Raw genomic sequence first — 20,289 nt, forward strand, 5'->3', positions numbered from 1 at the left:
GTCCTGAATGGCTTACTCCTTCTTCTTAGGCTGTCGCTTTTTTCGACAGGCCGCTCGGAGAATCGCCGCTCGCCGTTACTCACGGCGACCGGTGATTCTCCTACCCGGATGGGCCGAGCGGCCTGCCGAACCTGACCGGTTCACGCTGGCGCCAACCACACCTGGTCGCTGCCGGCGTGAACAGCGCGCGACAGGTGAGTGTGGGGCCTGTGGGAGGCAGAGGGAGGATTGAGCACCACCGGCATGCTCAGCAGATGTCTGGCCCGCGATCGGTGCCCACCGATCGTGGGCCAGCGTCTGTTCACAATGCACACTTTTCCCTCCGCCGTCCCGCAAGATCAAGCTGCCGTTTCTTGCGGGGCAGCAGAGGGGAAGACGGCAACCGCGCATGCGCGGGTTGGAGTCGGCCAACCTGCGCATGCGCGGCTGACGTCACTTGGGCGTCGCCGGCCGCGTCATTCCCCACACGCCGCTTTGACGCAAGCGTCAAGGCCGGGCGCTCGGGATTCACGCGCCGCCGCTCCTATCCCCCTTGGGGGGGGGGGAAGAATAGGGGGCGAGGAGCGACCTCCGACGCCGGAGTGAAACACTCCGGGTTTCACTCCGGCGTCGGCACTCAGTCTCCCGTTGGGAGAATCGCGCCCCTAGTTCTAGATGTCCCCAACATCGGGAACATTCTTCCCGCATCTAGCCTATCCAATCCCATCAGGATTTTATATGGTTCTATGAGAGCCCCTCTCATTCGTCCTACTCCAGTCAGTGCAGGCACAGTTGATCCAGTGTTTCTTCATATGTCAGTCCTGCCATCCCGGGTGTTAGTTTGGTGAACCTTGGCTGGTCACCCTCAATAGCAGGAATGTCCTTCCCAGCCAGCCAGCACCTTTGCCCTTGATCACATGGCGGCCCCTGCCAACATGAAAAAAAACACACACCAAATCCCCCCACACCCAACCCCTCAAAACCCTCAACATCCTGCAAGGTTCAAATGTTCTCACATCAAATGTGTACATGTTACACACTTGCCTGACACCAGCAACTTTATTTAAAAATAAATACAAAATCCCAGTTATTTACTGAAAGAATGAAGCCATGAGACTCCATAGTTTAAAACAAAATAATTTTTACTGTCTGAGAGTCAAACAAATCAAACATGAAATCGTACCTCTGATAATCTCCTGTAATCTAAAACCCAGAAGCAACAGAAGTTAAACCCGAATTAACAGCAATTTGTGGTCAATTATAAGTTACACCTTAAATGGCAGAATCAACCAGGACAGATCTTATGAGTTGGCTTGGCAGACCACACAACATATAAGCCATTAAATTCAGTCACAGCGTTCTTCAAAGCCCTATCTTCCTCGAGAAGAATTTCAGCTCCACTTATTCCAGGATATGGCATGATGTTCGGCCAGCAGAGGTGCACAACTAATTTGGGTTCATTGGGTACAGTTGTCATCAAAAATGGCATACATCTGCAGAATTTTCTCAACTCTGCTTTTGATGCTCTAGATGCCGTAGATCCACCAATGTTATCGTCAAGTAACAGAAAAAAGCTGCAGCAATTGTATGTTTGCCTTTTCTCAGCTTCTGGATTTAGCCTTCAACTTCTTCAACTCACCTGTACTGCACGACTGGGATCATAATCTGCGCTCAGATGGCTCTGTGTCACTTTATGTCGTTTCAACCGGTTTCAGTCTGCCCAGGAGTTTGGTTTCAACCTTAGTTTCCTTAGAAACTAGAAGATTTTAGTTACTTCTCAGTTTCCGTTTTCAGTTTCGGTGAAGTAAGATGAAACAACAAGTGTTGTGGTGGAGGAAATGTCTTCAAAATTATATATGTTTTTGCTTTGTTTATCAAATATTTGCAGCTTCAGATGGTGTCAATGTCTCCTCTAATGTGAAGTCTCCTGCTTTTTTTCACAGTTCATTCAGAAAGAAGAAACCTGGACTTTTCTTTGCTCAGTGGCTTTGCAATACAGGTCTGAAAATGTATATGTTCATGATAGCACGGTAGCATAGTGGTTAGCACAGTTGCTTCACAGCTCCAGGATCCCAGGTTTGATTCCCGGCTTGGGTTACTGTCTGTGCGGAGTCTGCACATTCTCCCCGTGTGTGCGTGGGTTTCCTCCGGGTGCTCCGGAATCCTTCCACAGTCCAAAGATGTGCGGGTTAGGTGGATTGGCCATGCTAAATTGCCCTTAGTGTCCAAAATGTTTAGGTGGGGTTACTGGGTTACGGGGATAGGGTGGAGCTGTGGGCTTAAGTAGGGTGCTCTTTCCAAGGGCCGGTGCAGACGCAATTGGCCGAATGGCCTCCTTCTGCACTGCATTGTATGGGCAGCACGGTAGCACACGTGGCTATTGGGTTATGGGGAAAGGGTGGAAGTGAGAGCTTAAGTGGGTTGGTGCAGACTCGATGGGCTGAATGGCCTCCTTCTGCACTGTATGTTCTATGTATCTATGTAAATTCTATGAATTCTAGGATTCTTCACCTCTACTCACTCCCTTCCTCCATCTCTACCCCAGCAGTAAGCTGCCTGTCTGCACTCAGTAAATGTTGGAAGCTGACCCCAAATAGTGAAATGAGGCCCAAACACGGAACATATTTTGTGCCCTGTGCTATTAGGATTCACCTTCCCTAACTGCTGGTCACTTTTTGCTTCAGTAAACATTGTCTCCCCTTCTTAAATATCATAAAATATTATGCTGCAGAAAATGGTGAAGGAATGGGAAGAAAACAAATGATAGAAGTCAAAAATACTTTAGCCTAAGGTGCACTTAACTTACAACTTGGAGCATCAATATGTTCAATCAACATATGTGGAATTTGCTGCCACAGAAAGTAGTTGAGGCCAAAACATTGTGTAATTAGATATAGTTCTTGGGGCTAAAAGGATCAAGGGAAATGGGGGAATGCGGATTTAGGGTTTGAACTTCATGATCACCCATGATCATCATAGAATCATAGAATCATAATGAATGGCAGAACAGGCTTGAAGGGCCGAATGGCCTCCTCCTGCTTCTCTTTTCTGTTTCTATGTTTAACCTATATCAGAACCAAGGATCTATTGGAATAGATTTATCTATTGTAGATATATATATATAAGATCCACATGCGGGGGGGGGGATCTTATAGAAACATATAAATTATGAAGGGAATAGATAGGATAGATGCGGGCAGGTTGTTTCCACTGGCGGGTGAAAGCAGAACTAGGGGGCATAGCCTCAAAGTAAGGGGAAGTAGATTTAGGACTAAGTTTAGGTGGAATTTCTTCACCCAAAGTGTTGTGAATCTATGGAATTCCTTGCCCAGTGAAGCAGTAGAGTCTCCTTCATTACATGTTTTTAAGATAAAGATAGATAGTTTTTTGAAGAATAAAGGGATTAAGGGTTATGGTGTTCGGGCCGGAAAGTGGAGCTGAGTCCACAAAAGATCAGCCATGATCTCATTGAATAGCGGAGCAGGCTCGAGGGGCCAGATGTCCTACTCCTGCTCCTCGTTCTTATGTTCTTATATATCATGGACGCAGATTTTAACTGAGGTACACATTAGGTAAATGGTCACTAGCACCCCCTTCACTTCACTTAACCTCCTGGTTTCAGAGGATGACCTGATCCAGTTTGGTAGTCAGGCCTCATACATTTAACGTGAGTTCTCAAAACAGGTACACAGTCAGTTTCACTCTGGGAGAAACTCTAGGAATATGGCAGCTCTGAGGATAAGCAGGAGAATTAAGGCTCATCCTAGTTCCAATAAAAATCTCTGTACAAAAGCTTTCAGTACATTTTCTGGAAATACTTCCTTTAAGGACCAATGGTTAGGCTACTTAATTCTTGGTACCATTGCGTGGAGCATGTAGGAGTGTAAGCTTGATCATTGGCATCTGAACATTAGTATGGAACCCAACAATTTAAATATAGTAGAAAAACTTCCACCTATTTTTGAAGGAAGTCAAAGCTGCCCATTTCAAAGTCCACTTGATAATCCAGACCAGTGTGCAGCAAACAAAGACTGCCTTTCTGATTACTCAACTTAAAATACTACGGGCGAAATTCTCCGCCCCCCACGACGGGTGGGAGAATAGCGGGAGGGCCTTCCCGACATTTTTGCCGCCCTCCCGCTATTCTCCCGCCCCCCCGCCGAAGTCCCGACCCGAATCGCTGCCGCCGTTTTTTTACGGCCGGCAGCGATTCTCAGCTGTTAGATGGGCCGAAGTCCCAGCCCTTTCCGCCGTTTTTACGAACGGCAAACACACCTGGTCTTGCCGTTCGTAAAAACGGCCGTGCCAAGGGTGCCATGGGCCCGCGATCGGTGGGCACCGATCGCGGGCAGCGGGCCCGATGCCCGCGCACTACTTGTCCTTCCGCCGCCCCGCAGTATCCATTCGCGGGGCGGCTGAGGGGCAACCCGGCCCGCGCATGCGCGGGTTTCGCGCAAAAACGCGATGACGTCACCCGCGCATGCGCGGGTTGGAGTCTTCCAAACTGCGCATGCGCGGCTGACGTCATATGACGCGTCAGCCGGCGCTAACTCCGGCAAGCGGGCTTAACAATTTTCGTTAAGCCCGTCTTGCCAGAGCCTACGGCGTCGGGCTGCTAGCCCTGACCGGGGACCAGAATCGGTCCCCGGTCGGGAAGGGGCGCGCTGCCGTAAAACCCGCCCGGGTTTTACGGCAGCTTTACGATTTCTCCCGTTTTGGGAGAATACCTGTCTCAGCTTCTATAGTGAATGGGTAAAGTATTCATTGAAAATCATTGTGCATAGTGTTAGGAACCTGAGAGGCACCATTAACAAAATGTAAATACCCAGTACTCAACTGACAAAACTATGCCACAAGCTTTCATGTTTTTCACAAAAACAAATCTTGTTGCGTATAAGAATAATTTAAAAAAGAGTTTATGATTATTAATACCATAAACTCAGTTTTAATTTCTGTTTCTTACAACCATCACGCCCAACTCGCTGTCCCATCCACAGGCGGGGTCGGAGAATCCCGCCCCAGGTTCTGGCTCCCACTGGCCCATCATGTACAACACAGATTCTGTGTGCTGCTGGTCCCCAGAGATGCTTTCCGAGAGATCCTTCCCCTATCCTCTTCCAAGCTGACTGACTGATGGCTGTTCTCAAATTGAACTGACTGCTTTCTGAGCAAGCTGCCAGTTAATTTAAACAAAAGGAACTTCTAGCGCCACAGCTCGTTTCTATGACAACATGGGTTGCTTTGGGATGGTCTCAAACTGAAAGGCAGCGGAATTCTCCGCTCCCGGGAAAAATCGGGAGGGCCGTCGTGAACTCGGCCGAGTTTCACGACGGCCTCGGAGGCCGCTCCTCGCCCCCTATTCTCCCCTCCTGGCGGGGCTAGGAGCGGCACTCCGTACTCTTGGCCGCCGCCCGCCAGAGAGTGATGCGACGGCGGCGCCTATGTGACATCAGTCGCGCATGCGCAGGTTGGCCGGCTGACGTCACGACGGCTGACAGCTCGAACCCGTGCATGCGCGGTGGCCGTCTTCCCCTCAGCCGCCCCGCAAGACATGGCGGCTTGATCTTGCATTGCAGCGGAGGGGAAATAGTGCATCCGATTGAGACGCTGGCCCGACGATCGGTGGGCACCGATGCGGGCCTGTCCCCTTCTGAGCACAGTCGTGGTGCTCATTCCCCACCAGGTCCCCTACAAGCCCCAAAACGGGCATCTCACGGCGAGTTCACGAGGGCAGCGACCAGGTGTGGTTGCCGCCATCGTGAAACAGTCGGGTTCGGCAGGCCGGTCGGCCCATCGGAGATTCTTCCGAGCGGGGGGTGTGAGAATCGCGGGGGGCGCCAGGAGGTAGTGAAATTAGTCGGGGGGCCCTCCCACGATTCTCCCACCCGGCGTGGGGAGCGGAGAATCGCGTCCAAGTGAATCAGTTTATTTTTAACACAACACTTTGGCTAGGGTTTTACAGCCCTGCCACAATATGTCTCCCACCAGTGGATGTGGCAAACCATTTAAATTTACAGGACTGTAATATCCCATGCGGAGGTAAGAGCAGCAAAATCTCCACCTTTGATCCTACAATGCATGTGAATATTTTATACCTCTTATGGAGACAGCTGCCCTTTTTCCAGATTCCCTGGTTCCACTAAGAGGCCCAGATATGGACCACCCATTGTCAACCCACTATCAGCTCTGACCTTGTAAGATAAACGCAGGGATTTTGTAAATGAAATAAAGCCAGGCTGTTCTGAGTGCATTTACTTCAGAGTTGGTGTTATCAATTTCTCAACTCAGATGCCCTCATTTCTCTGCAGTTAAAATGTTATTTTCGAAAATTAAAAGTTACATTCTAAAACTTATGATTAATGAACTGAATATTAGCAACAATGTACTTTGTCTTCTCTCCTCTTGCATTTACAGTCTTGAGGATAACAGATGCTTTTTGGATTCATGGTTAAGAATGTTTTTACATTTTAAAAATGTGGTAAATTAATGGTTCTAGCGCAATATTTTCAATGTTTAGATTGCAGAAGGAATGACCTACCTTGAGGAGAAATGTTACATTCACCGGGATCTGCGAACTGAAAACATCCTCCTTACAGAGATGCTGTCTTGTAAGATTGCTGACTTTGGCCTTGCACGATTGCTTGAGAATGGTCAACGCAGGTTATCACATGGTAATGGCAATACAAATAGTATTAACTACAAGTGTGGTCAAATATATTTGGAGACAAATTTCTATTTTATGCTTGTGCATTGATCATTGAGGCACAGAGGAAAATTAGCAAGCAAGATCATAACGAAGCTCGCAAATATGCCCTCTATTCAATAAAAAATAGATTTAGGGCGGCATTTACCAGCTTTCACGCCGGCGGGAATTTCGGGTCCCACACCAGAGCACAGGGTTCCCGATGGCGAGAGGTGCTGTCACCGGGACATCCCGTTGACATTGGAGGGGTCGGTAGATTCCGTTGGCGGGCAGCCTCCGCGGCTGAAAAACACGCGGCGGGGTCGTAGGTAAATCCCGCCCTTCAACTCCCTGATCAAGCCTTCTAAGGTGCGCACTGTCAGGTGTGTGAACAAAGGGAAAGTTCAGCTTTTCTATACAAAAAAGTGAACATTTGTTTAGCTGTTATTTTATTTTTAAAAATTTAAAAATTTAAAAACTTGACTCTTTTCACTAATGATGATTGATTCCTCAGAAGATTATTGCGGACAGCAGGTAGGAGAAAGATGTAAGAAGTGCACAAAACACTCCCAATGCCGAAATACAAAAATTTTAAATGAGTGTAATGACTCTGCACAACACTTGAAACCATGACTTATTAATAAATGCCTCCATGAAAACAACAGGCAAAACCCCACATTTCTGCCCAAACATCAACTCAAACCCCCTCAGGATGGTTAACTTCATAGCAGGGTACTTGATATCCATTCAAGTATGAAGGGAAATGAAAAGAATCATCCATATTACAGGCTAGTAAAAAGTATTTCTCTGTAAAGTGAATAGAGGATTTGCAGATCAAAGGATATGAGGGGGTTTAAAGCCTTGTGATGTGATTTTAGCTTTCTATTAAGTTACAAAATCTGCTTTCCAGACATTTGTCTGAGGCAGTAGGTGTAGGGCACAGGTGAGTGAAAAGGGGTGATTCTTTTCACTGTCGCTGCCTGCGCTGCTCTTTAGTTTTGAGGCAGGATTTACTGATGGTGGGGGTGTGTGTGGCTCTATGCTATGGAGGGTCCTCTGCTATGGGGAGTTCCCTGTTATGGATGGTCTCTGTTGGGGGTATCTCTGATGGTAGTCTATGGTGGGGGTCTCTGGTGTGGGGTTGATGGAGAAGGTTGGTTACCCTCACGCATGCCTTCTGTGGCGGGGATGAACCAACAATTCCCGGGGTGGGGGGATGATGCCCCTACTTGTTAAGGGCTGGGTTTGCATGGCGGGGAGAGGGGGGGGGGGGGGGGGGGGGGCAGCCGCTATCGGGCTGCCTGCTGAAAATGCCAACCCGATAGAGTGATTTGCAATGGAATCCCTTGCGATCCCTGTCATGAATAAATTTGCGTGACAATGGACATTGGATCACTTCTGGGCATCACTCCCTGAGCTAGCGCAAAACAAAAGCAATTCAGCTCCGGCGGGAGAACATAGAATCCAGCCCAATGTGAAGCAAAGGAAGTATTTTACAATCTTTATTCACCACCATACTGAACATTCTGTGCTCAATTTCCTACAGATACTAAAGTTCCCATAAAATGGATGGCACCAGAAATATTCACCAAAAATATTTATACGACCAAGTCAGATGTCTGGTCTTTTGGAGTCTTGCTGACAGAGATAGTCACATTTGGTGACATGCCATTCCCAGGTACGGTATTCGTTTCTGCAGTACTGTGGGAATGGTTGACCTATCCAGCTATTTAATGTTAATATACAGTCTTGTTTATTCAAAACAATCATATAAATGCACATCCTCCCCGTGTGTGCGTGGGTTTCCTCCAGGTGCTCCGGTTTCCTCCCACAGTCCAAAGATGTGCAGGTTAGGTGGATTGGCCAGGCTAAATTGCCCTTAGTGTCCAAAATTACCCTTAGTGTTGGGTGGGGTTACTGGGTTATGGAGATCGGGTGGAGGTGTTGACCTTGGGTAGGGTGCTCTTTCCAAGAGTCGGTGCAGATTCGATGGCCCGAATGGCCTCCTTCTGCACTGTAAATTCTATGATAATTCTATGATAAATGGATAAAACAAAGTATCCCCCCCCCCCCCCCCCCCCATCCCATTCCACAGCAATCAGCCCTATCTCATTGCTGAATAAATCAGTGTTGTTTACCTGGGTTGTGCAGAAGAGGTGGACAAAACCCAAAGAACTGTATCCCAGGCCAGGATTCCTGAGGGGAAGGGGGCAATCTATAGGGAAGTGTTAGCATTCAAGGATAAGGGCTGCCATTAAATGTTCAAAAGATGAAAAGCTAGGCTAATGGCTCCCATTTCAGGAGCCAAATGCTCAACAAACAAACTGGGAAAAATCCAGGTTCGTAAATTGTCTTCAATTAACAATCAGTGTGATATCTAGCAAGACTAACTCATTCAAGAATAAGGTTGTGATTGGTAATGATTCCCTAATATCTTGAGTTTGCTTCTATCCAACAGCCATCTTCTTGGGTCACTCTTGATTTTGAAGTAGTCATCCAGAACTTTATTCATGTGTATGCAAACTGATGCAGAAAAATTCCTGACAAAGACTCCGTCATAATTATACAGGGAGCTGTGTTCTGGCGCCAAATGTCCTTGACACAATCACATGCTTTGAAAAAGAAAGCGAGCTGGATTCTCCGATCGCCAAAATCGCGTTCGCCGACCAGCCGGAAAATCGACTTTTACGTTGGAATCGGGGGCGACGCCGTTTTTACGATCCTCCGCTCCCTCAAAAATGGCGTTCTTGAAGAACATCACCTGAGGCCCTCCCCCAATGCACCATGCCTGACATGCCAAGTCCTCGACGGCGTCACTCACATGTGCCCACGCCTTTCGGGGACCTGGCATGGCAGCTATGGACTGAGTCCTGCGCCTCCACAGTCGGGGGAGATGCCGTTGGCAGGCCGGGTCCGCACACGCCCGGCGCCATGTTGCACAGCGCAGCCGCCGCCATGTGGATGCGTGGCCACGGATCCGGCCATTCCGCGGCCATATCCGCAGGTAAAGACGGGGGCTTTATGCCGTGTGACTGCTAGACCTCACTGGGCAGAGGATTGATATGGGTGTGGCATAAGACCAAACGGATCCTGCGGACATAGCCACAGGATCGGAGACTGCAGCCCCTGGTACTTGAACACATGTTTCAGTTAGAACGTGGATTGAAGGTTTTAAGCAAAATCTAAACATTGGAGCAAGTTTCCATCTTGAAAAATTTGCATGGGAAGTTTATCGGGTCATGTCACAAGCCCCATCTCCCCCTCCCCACCTCCACTGTTCCCATCTCTCCAGTCTCCCCAAATCCCCTTCCTCCCCACCTGCATCTTTCCTACTCTGTCTTTTATTCTCTCTTCATCCAATCTTTTTATCCTCTTTATTTCTCTGTCAGTACCAGATTTGACAATGAATTCATGCTCTCTAATTTAGACTTCATTTTAAGTCATTCCACTGTTTATTTCACAGTCCTCCAATCCAATTAGTTAAAGAGATTATATTTTCTTGTCCTTTTCACTCAGACCAGAGATCTGTTTCCCTAATTGCAGTGTTATCAGCCGCACATCCAGCAACCTAGAGAAAAAAAATGATTGTGCTTAGGGTTGCCAGCTAGGGCAAGTCTAACCTACCTAATTATGGGCATAGTAAGAAGTCTTACAACACCAGGTTAAAGTCCAACAGATTTGTTTCGAATCACTAGCTGTCAGAGTACAGCTCCTTCACCAGGTGAGTGTTACCTAATTATAACCTATTTGCAATTCTAGTTATTATGCTGGTCGCAATTTTAAATGTTGTTCAACCCAACACAGATATAAATTGTGACATTACAACAGAGGGAATTGGACTAAAAATGTGTTCACATTGTGCCACTTCAAAGCAGTGCCAGTTAAACTACATCCATAACCAGGGGCTTCCTGGCGATTACATATACTACCTACATGGATTTCTGTTTAGTCTATGTAACACCACTTTAAAGAAGTGCTGACTGAACAGTTTTTTAGCCCATGGAATCTGGTATGTATAGTAAAAACAGATATTGCTGGAAATGCTCAGCTCAGGCAGCACCTATAGAGAGGGAAACAGGGTTCACCTTTCGGGTCAATGAGTCATTATCTATCGGAAGTGCTGTAATTGATATATGGTGGCACATTGGTTGGCACTGATGCCTCTCAGTGGCAGAAACCTAGGTTTGATTCTGGCCTTGGATGACTGCCTGCATGGAGTTTGCATGTTCTCCTATGGGCTCCAGTTTCCATAAATTCAAGGATGTACATGTTAGGTGGATTGACCATGCTAAATTGCCCCTTAGTGTCCAAAGATGTACAGGTTAGGCGGATTGGCCACGATCAATGCATGGGGTTACGAGGAAAAGGCAAGGCGATGGGCCTAGGTAGAGTGCTCTTTCAGAGGGTCACTGCAGACTCGATGGGCTGAATTCCTCCTTCTGCACTATAGGGATTCTATGGATATTGCCATATGCTATAATTCTTCCACATTCATGTATGATATTTCAAAACTTTGTTTTTGATCTAAACCAGATAAAGAGAACGCAGAATTTGTGAAAGATTTAATGAATGGAGTCATGCCTCCTCCTGCTGGCTGCCCAGAAAGCTTCCATGATATGATGCTTCAGTGTTGGGAACAGAAATCGGAGAAGAGACCAACATTTAAACAACTGCAAAATACACTAATGAAGTGCAACCCAGTGCCAGAAACAGAAGAGTTACGTTGATCAAAATAGAAACTCAGTGATGGGAACAAAGAAATTTCCTTGCATCATATCCTACTCTAATATGCACTAAATCTCAATTTAGCTTTGAACCTTACTCTGTCAAACCCATCTTGACTTTTTCTTTATCTATTCCATTCCTGCTGATTCTTGGAAGCAAATTGTTGTAAATCTTAGTTCCTCATTTTGTAACAAGGAACTTTACATTTGCGGGAGTCAGACAAAGGAATTCTGCAGCATAAACAAGATGGAGATAGTCTCATGCTAATCCTTTGTGGATTTTCATATGTAGAAATGATCTAAACTATTGAAAGAAGGCTTTAGAAATTTGAAAGTACTTGTACAGAGAATAGCAATGTCAATGGTCATAATGCCAAATGTTTTAAGGGATTCTGGTGCTTTCTGAATGTTAAAGAGTATGATGGACTACTTATCTACACTGTGCTGAAGCTACTGAGAAAACACTGAGACTGCTAAACAAACTCAGTACGATCGGAAGGATGAGCCTTCAAATACCGGAGATGTCAGTTCGATATCCAGCAACAACGATGGCCCAATCATTATCAAAAGGAATTATCAAAGAATCCAAAATGTGGAAATGTCTCATCTTTAAATTAATATAAAACGAATAGAACGGGCAAAACAATGTGTGGAACTCTCCCATCCTGCCCGTAGGAGCCAAAGCCAACTTGCAATTCTACCAATGGCAGGTTCATGGTGGGCTGGTCTTTCCTCTGGGATAAACATCATTTGCATTCATTTGCATCTCATGAATGTTCATGAAAACAGCTGCCTGCAAGAATATTGTCAGGCTTATCAATCTTGCATCACATCAGGAGGAAATTACATCATCAAACTCAACTGATCAAGAGTTACTTGCACAAGGCGGTCCTCGGTTCGCAAGAGACTTTGAGGTCAGTGCAGCAGAGCCTACATGCCATAGTACTGCACAGCTCCTGATGAACTGTCACCACTCAGCCAGGGGCAGATTGGTTCCTGCCCTCCATCTCCATGCCGAGCTGGTCTTCATGGACAGCACCATGCTGCTGGACCCATGGACCCTCCTGTATCACTGTCTCGGATCAGTACTACACCTGGGATTGGAGAGTACAGGGTTCTCCTTCCCCCCTGGCGCCACACATCAGTGTCTATCCGGACTGTGCTGAAGGACCCATACAACAAAGGACTGAAGTTCAACTAGGTGTGGTGCGAGGTGAGGGGGATGGGGGTGGTGGCCTGACAAAGGAGGGTAATGGGGAAGAAGGGCTGTGCAAGGAGTGGAGAGCAAGGGTGTGGGCTCACCAAGGCAGGCAGAGGGGCAAGGAGGTGGATGAAAAAGATGAACAAGGGAAGGGAAGCTGGACCCACATAAGGCTGCTTGAAAAGGGGGTCAAAGGGATAGAACATGTTTTATCAGAAGTGAATGTACGAAGACTCCAGATGCAGTGGATAGAAGTCCAAGTGGGGCATAGGAGCCTGGCAGGTGATGGGCTCGGGGTGAGGGAGGGTAGTTTAATCGAGAAACAGACTTCTTCTTCAGGCTTCTAGCGTTTTTCCTCTGGGTTGCTGACATCCTGCATGGTCTGATGAAGGAGAGAGTGATATGAGTTTGCTGGACTGGCATATATGGGCCTTTGAACCCATCAGCTGACAGCTGGCAAGCGAATGAGCTGCTGGCCCATCGGGAGTTTCGGAGGGGAACTCACTTGTGCATAATTAATCGGGCTCCAAACGCAGAATCTGACATGGGACCCTGACATTCCAGCCAGTGGGAAAGGCACCACCGGAGCTGCCCACTAACGCACCTAGTCTAAAAATGGGAAAATTCTGCCCAATGAATTGGGTGGACTTCAATTTATCCCTTTCTTAATTGGAACTTATTTGATGTGGACATGAAAGTGAAGATGTGGTCCAGTATGACTCTAATTAATGTATGTTACCAAAATCAGTGGATTCTACGGAAAAGAAGGGAATATCTAGAACACAGTAGCACAGTGGTTGGCACGGTATCACAATGGTCAGCACGGTAGCACAATGGGCGGCATGGTAGCACAGTAGTTAGCACTGTTGCTTCACAGCAGCAGGGTCCCAGGTTCAATTCCCGGCTTGGGTTACTCTCTGTGCGGAATCTGCACATTCTCCCCGTGTCTGCGTGGGTTTCCTCCGGGTGCTCCGGTTTCCTCCCACAGTCCAAAGATGTGCAGGTTAGGTGGATTGGCCATGCTAAATTGCCCTTAGTGACCAAAAATGTTAGGTTGGGTTACTGGGTTACGGGGATAGGGTTGAGTTATAGGCTTGACTGGGGTGCTCTTTCCAGGAGCAGGTGCAGACTCGATGGGCCAAATGGCCTCCTTCTGCACTATAAATTCTATGATTCTATGAACATCACCAATGGTAAAGAAATAATGGAAAGCAACGTGTCAGACCAGGTCTCAAGGCTGAGAATCTGCCCAATCCGAGGTGTTGCCTGCCAGATATGCTTGACCCTGAGTTGACAAAATCCATGCATTTATCTCTCTCCCAGCCATAATCGCCATTTCTGGTTTGTGTTAATTTCTTAACCATCCTCATGTAAATAAATAATTAAATACGTCAGTTGTCACTCATTTTGATGACCCAATTGTTTTTATGAAGCATAAGGGCTTTCACTGTCTTAATTTCTAACTCATATGTGCTGAGCAGCACTGTTTTTTGCATGTCTGTGCTCACTAGGCTGGTAGCAGTCATGTGACCTTTATATTATTCTAGTCCTGTATCCCCCACTGTTTGAGATTGCACAGCAAATCAAAGATTAACTGCCTAGGAACAAAGGCCAACGTGAAGGAATTGATGTGCATCAGACAAGTTGCAATACAACTAGAACCATCATCAAATAGATCATTGAACTGCTGAAGGGACTTGGATGCCTGGAGAGTTCTAGTGGCCCACAAAGAGTGTCCCATATCATAGTGCTTCTCAGTGCTTTACGTCACTTTGCATTGTCACTGGAATAGCACATGAAGCTGCCAAAGAAGGGAAGGTTTAAGCAGAGGACAGTGGGAACAATATATGTTTAAAGATCTCTGTGGCTAAACATTCACTGTCAATGTACATGAATAGACACGTGCAGCACCTTTCTCAGTCTTTCCATCCTCAAATAAATTACACCTAGCTAAAGATTGACATTTGTAATAATGGCAACTAGCATTCAAAGATCTTCAAATGGCACAGGCTGGTTTAGCTCACTCGGCTAAATCGCTGGCTTTTAAAGCAGGCCAGCAGCACGGTTCGATTCCCGTAGCAGCCTCCCCGGACAGGCGCCGGAATGTGGCGACTAGGGGCTTTTCACAGTAACTTCATTGAAGCCTACTCGTGACAATAAGCAATTTTCATTTCATTTTCAAATGGACCCAGAACACTCAATGCAGACAAGAATTTCATAGGAGGGACTGTTTTCACATTCGGCAGTGATAGAAATAGCAGATTAACTTGTCCTTGAAGATGTGTGGAAATGGGTTAGGGTTGTGACCTGTTGAAGGGTTGGGAAGATCTGGGGCTAGATTCTCCAGTACCCCAGTTGTCTGTTTCTCAATGGCACGCTGTTGGCTGGTGGCGGGATTCTCTGTTCCTACCGCTGTCGGTAGAATTTCCCACTGAAGCCAACCTAAGCCATCAGGAAACCCACAGGCAGGGTGCACTGTCAGCGGGAACAGAGAATCCCACTGCCAAAGAATTCCAGCCTTGAGCAACTTTACACAGAGTACGTGCTGGGAGGAAACAGCAGCAGGTATGGGGAAGAGGGAGAAGGTGTCACTAGAAAGTCCTGATCGTGCAAGTGCAAGTAGAAGGGGTGCAATGAAGTGTTGTCCTGTTTTGTTTGGAGGAATAGAGCGGAAGATGGCCAGCACTGGTGTTTCCTAGTACAGATTTGTGGAGAGTAAGGGAGATACGAAAGGGAATTTTACCAAAGCATTTCTGGTGAGATTAAATTTCTTGCTGCTAGGATCTAGAAACAACAAGCGGAATTTGCCATTTGCGACTAGGTCTCATGATGGGGGCAGGAATGTTGAAGTGTTTTCCGCTGAAGATGCTGGGTGTGGGGGACAATCAAACCATATCTTCCGGCCCCGACCTCATTCATTATGCACCCAGGGCTTTAATGTGATATTGTGCAGTGGGGCTGGTATGATGGTACCATACCATATCTGGATGGCGCATTGAAAAGGTGTCAAACAACACTGACCCACTATTGAAGAAAGGAGATGAATCTCCTCAATGGAACTGAATCTGGAAGATCCACCTATAGATGCTTCCCTCCCCCCACCTATCATGGTGTATCCCCACGGTCCAGGATTGCTGGCAGCCTCCATTCCGAACTATGGAGGCAGCCCCAGGCATTGCTCAGGTGATTCCCAATTTCTGCACGCCACATTGTTCCGGATGTGTTATGCAATGACGCGTTTTCCCACTGCCGTCGCAGAGAATCAGGTGTGGATGGAAGATTCCGGTCCGGCCTTCATTTGCATCCATTAGCGGGATGCAAATCAGTTTCATGCTGGCCTCCTGATCACAGAGGTGACCAGAGGAGGATCCTGTGGGAAATTCCCACGGGAATAAAACCAACTTTTGAACTCCTGCCAAATTCTCTCCCCCCACCCCCATCACCATTGAACGGACCAGAGGGGCCACGGGGGGATTCTGCCCAACAATTATGGCAGTTATTCTCTCAGCCATGTCTCTCGACTGGTGCAATTTGCCGAAGCCATTACCCATCACAGGAAAAGAGGATCTCCTTCTTTCCGCTTAACATTCATTTCCATCTGGAACACAGTTCCCACTGTCATCTCTGCAGACCGAGAAAAAAAGAATTGGATTATTCACCATTCGAAAGATGAATCCGCCCCCCCCCCCCCCCCCCCCCCTCACAACCCACCCACAAAGTGGTACGGTCTACCGTTAAATGGCAGCAGCCTTGTCTGATTGGGCGAGCTATCAGAGGCAGCTGGATTAACAATGTTAGCTCATCCTGAACATCATTTCTCGGCATTTTGGCCAAGATCAACTCCAGGATTCACCGATCTCATCCATTGCCACCCAGCTGGATGACAGCTTATCCCTGGGATCGGGCAGCTCTTTGACCATTCGCTCACTGGGGAGTCCCTGCCTCCACCTGATGTGTTGCATGTGTGTGGTGCTCATCAGAGGGTGGCCCAGGAGCCTGACCGGTAACATTACCCACCAAGATTATAGTCTCTGAGTTGATGGATGGTGGAGATGAAAGCAGTGTTGAAACATTGGTGTCTTCCCTGAGTAGTGCTCCGGGGTGTTCTGAGGGTCTGGATGATGGTGTGGTGTGATGGTGATCTTGCAAGACAAAAGACATATGCGATCCTGGGAAGGACTGGTCTGTGGGAGAGGGGTGATTCACCTGCTTTAGGGACATCTGCGTTGCATTGACCTCCACATGTTTACCACATGTTGAACTCCATTGTTGCCACTGCCTCTCCTCAGCCTCCCCTGCGAAATGCAGGTTCCTTTCCTTTCCCTAATGGGGGTGTGGACCTGAATGTCTGAGATTCCCCCTCCCGTTTTCTGGCGGTCGTGTTGTTCATGGGTCGGCTTATCCTTGGAGACACAGAAAGGACATACTGGGGGAACTGTAGCTTATGGCATATGTGTGCCAGGCTTCTGACAAAAGAGGACAATACACGTGTTGGGGTTTGGTTGAGGGTGGGTTGTAAGAGAGATACAGGGAGGTGGGCTGTTGTTGGCCTCGAGGGCATTGGGGGCAGATGAGAGGAGTGAGGGACCGGAGTGATGCCAGGAGACAGACGTGGTAACTCACCTGAGCTGCCCCAAGTTAGTTCATCTTCTCCCTGCATTGTTTGCCAGTCCTCCTGGTGAGACTGACAGCCTCTGCCATCTCATCCCAGGCACTGTTGAGGAGGGTGGGCTTGAGTCTCCCCACCACCTGGGGAAGAGGGTGCCCTTCCTCTCCTCAATGTAATTCAGCATACCGTCAATCTCAGATTCTCAAAATCGGGGGCGGTTCTTCATACAGCACGATAGCATGGTGGTTAGCACAGTTGCTTCACAGCTTTAGGGTCCCAGGTTCGATTCCCAGTTGGGTCGCTGTCTGTGTGGAGTCTGCACTTACTCCCCGTGTCTGCGTGGGTTTCCTCCGGGTGCTCCAGTTTCCTCCCACAGTCCAAAGATGTGCAGGTTAGGTGGATTGGCCATGATAAATTGTCCTTCGTGTCCAAAAAGGATAGGTGGGGATAGGGTGGAGGTGTGGACTTAAGTAGGGCGCTCTTTCCAAGGGCCAGTGCAGACACGATGGGCTGAATAGCCTCCTTCTGCACTGTAAATTCTATGATTCTATGATTCTTGACTGGAATCACAGTCTGCGGTATGTAGAACGCTTATAAGCAGCACCAGCTTGTGAAGCTCTTTAACGAGAATACCAGCCCCAGCATATCAGATGGCAGGGGAGTCGGGAATCGCTTGGGTGGCATGTGGACAGGGTGCATGACCTGAATTTTAACTGCACGGTGCTCCTCGTTGTAGCGCCAATTTCTGCAATTTAGTTCTGGGCTCGCACTTGAGTGTAATGTGGCCAGAGAATTCCAGGAAAGCCCTCCAGCGAGCCTCCCAATATCCTCCGTGCCTCCTGGAATTCTCCAATGCCTCTGCAGACAACGGTTTTGGAAACCCACCTCAAATGGGCAGGATCCAACGGCCTCCTTCGATTCTGCAGCCGAGCACCGATCAGTGCTGGTCCAAACAAACATGGACCAGGCGGAATGGCACCCGGGGAGTCTCCCGGGCCATCAGAGACCCCTGGGTGGTCAGGGTAAGTGTTGGGTGGCTCCCTGGCCCTCCCCCTGGAACGTGGGCACATTGGCACTGCCACCCTGACACAGCCAAGGTGCCCAGATGGTGCTGCCAAGCCTGCAGGAGCACTGCCCGAGTGCCAGGTTGGCACTGCCAAGGGCCAGAGGGCAACGGGGTCCATGCCCATGAAATGAGGATGGAGGGAGGGGGGGTTGAAGGGTGGGAGAGTGCAGGGCAGGTAAGCAGGTGCCTCCAGGAAGTTGGGGGGGGGGGGCGGGGGTTAATGTGTGGGGGTCCTGGAAGGGAGGGGGAGCTGTAAAGGGACTTGGGGGGCCTAATGAGGAGGGACCCCCATGAACCCTACAGCGGGATGTCCTCACTTGGGGGGGGGGGGGGTTGTGTAATGCCCATGTGTGGGGGGGGGGTGACATTGCCCACATGGAGTGTGCTGGGGACCCACAAACTCACTTAGTGATCGGCACCCTTTCAAAATGGCGGCCCAATCACTGAGTTTAGCTCCCCAGTGCTAAAAAGAATTCTAAGTGTGGCCTTAACCGGTGAGAAACTCCCCAGGGCCCAAAAAAGTGCCATTGAAAATTGGTGGGGAACTCACCAGCAGATCGGCAGCAAACTCCTTGAAAAACAAATGAACAGAAATTTGGGAGATAGAAGCAGGCCCTAAGTGTTGATGCCGGGGCACGAATTGTGGACTTCCGTGACAGCAAAACTGACACCGTACCTGTACCGGTTCTGTGACTGTTGAGGGGCTAGAACCGGCACCACATGGAACACAATCCATTCCAGTAAGAAATGGTGCCGGATTCACCAGGTTAACGACAGACACTCAGGAGGCTGACAAGCTGCAGCTGCGTATGCACACTGCACTCCCCACACACACCATCCCAGCTAACAAGATGGCAGCAAGGCGCGTGGCACCGCACTTCACCGACGCTGAGCTCGAGGCACTCCTGGACGCGGTGGAGGAGAGGTAGGCCAGCCTGTACCCTGGCCCGGGAAGGAGGCTGCCAGCTGCCGCTGGGCACAGGCGGCAGAGGCGGTCAGCGCCATGAGTAACACTGTCCAGAGCAGCCTGCAGTGCCAGAACCTCCTCAGGGTGACCAGGGTGAGTAGGCAGCACTGTGCCCCTGGCACTAACTCCCGTTCCACACGCTCGTGACACCCCCACCAGGAATAGTGGCCTAACCCTTGCCCTGCACCACATGCCAGCACACATACCGGCCGCCATGTCCGGGTGCCCTGGCCATTGAAGCCACTAGCTACACACCACCTTGGCTATATGCCTTGGACTGTCTAACACTTGTTTTCTGATTATCGCCCCCCCCCCCCCCCCGCCCCACCAACTCCCCCCAGCACAAGGCCACGCATAACTGCTGATAGCGGGAGGAAACTGGAGGAGGACTGCCGGACCTGTGACCCCTCACCGTGACAGGGCAGTGGGCCCTGGACATTATCAGCGGGCCAGAAGAAAGAGAAGTCGCCGATATTATATTACTGGGTTCAGTAATATGTATCATTACTAGTTGCTGTATATCCAGATGGTCTGACGGTGTGATCCTGAAGAAACCACAAGTCTTCAATTTAAAGCAAACTAATTTATTAAGTAACGATTAATTATAATTGAGGTCGACACTCTACAGAACTATCACTAGTAGTCATGTAATTAAATATTAATGTATTAACTGATTCAAAACTACATGTGCTAACTAAGCTGTGATCTATCTATCATACACTACTACTGTCTAGTCACTCCTGGGTTGAAAGAGACCAAGATCCTCTGGCAGCTGATACTTATATTGGGATCTAGTGATGCCGTCTAGTGCTAGTGTTACAGTTAGATGTTATAATAAACCCTTTAGTTATCTACATATATACATATCATTACAGCCAGGGTGGTGGTCGGCCACCGGTGAGGAAGTCAGGCCTTGCTGAGTTGCGATTCCCTATGACACATGTGTCACCGCCCCCCCACCACCCCCACACAACCCTCACCCTCACTCCTGCACGACCCTCAGCCCCACACCTTCACCCCTCCACTCACCCCCACACCACCCTCAGCCCCACACCTTCACC

The 20,289-nt window shown here is 48.5% G+C and overlaps 1 protein-coding gene across 3 annotated transcripts in view; it reads left to right on the top strand.

Moving 5' to 3' along the window:
- The window catches only part of si:ch73-340m8.2 (tyrosine-protein kinase SRK3), a 71,509-nt gene extending 58,889 nt beyond the window's left edge, over window positions 1-12,620 (top strand). The window contains exons 6-9 of one of the 3 annotated variants that reach the window (XM_038799953.1): window positions 1,923-1,978; window positions 6,497-6,650; window positions 8,208-8,339; window positions 11,195-12,620. In XM_038799953.1, the coding sequence (XP_038655881.1) occupies window positions 1,923-1,978; window positions 6,497-6,650; window positions 8,208-8,339; window positions 11,195-11,388 (536 nt within the window). In that variant the 3' untranslated portion in view covers window positions 11,389-12,620. Of the gene's footprint in view, window positions 1-1,922; window positions 1,979-6,496; window positions 6,651-8,207; window positions 8,340-10,204; window positions 10,374-11,194 lie in introns of those variants that run through there. The other 2 variants (XM_038799955.1, XM_038799954.1) reach the window with 2 other exon arrangements.
- Window positions 12,621-20,289: the final 7,669 nt, after the last annotated feature.

Source organism: Scyliorhinus canicula, chromosome 6, assembly GCF_902713615.1.
Source record: "Scyliorhinus canicula chromosome 6, sScyCan1.1, whole genome shotgun sequence".
In the NCBI taxonomy this organism is placed as follows: Eukaryota; Metazoa; Chordata; class Chondrichthyes; order Carcharhiniformes; family Scyliorhinidae; genus Scyliorhinus; species Scyliorhinus canicula.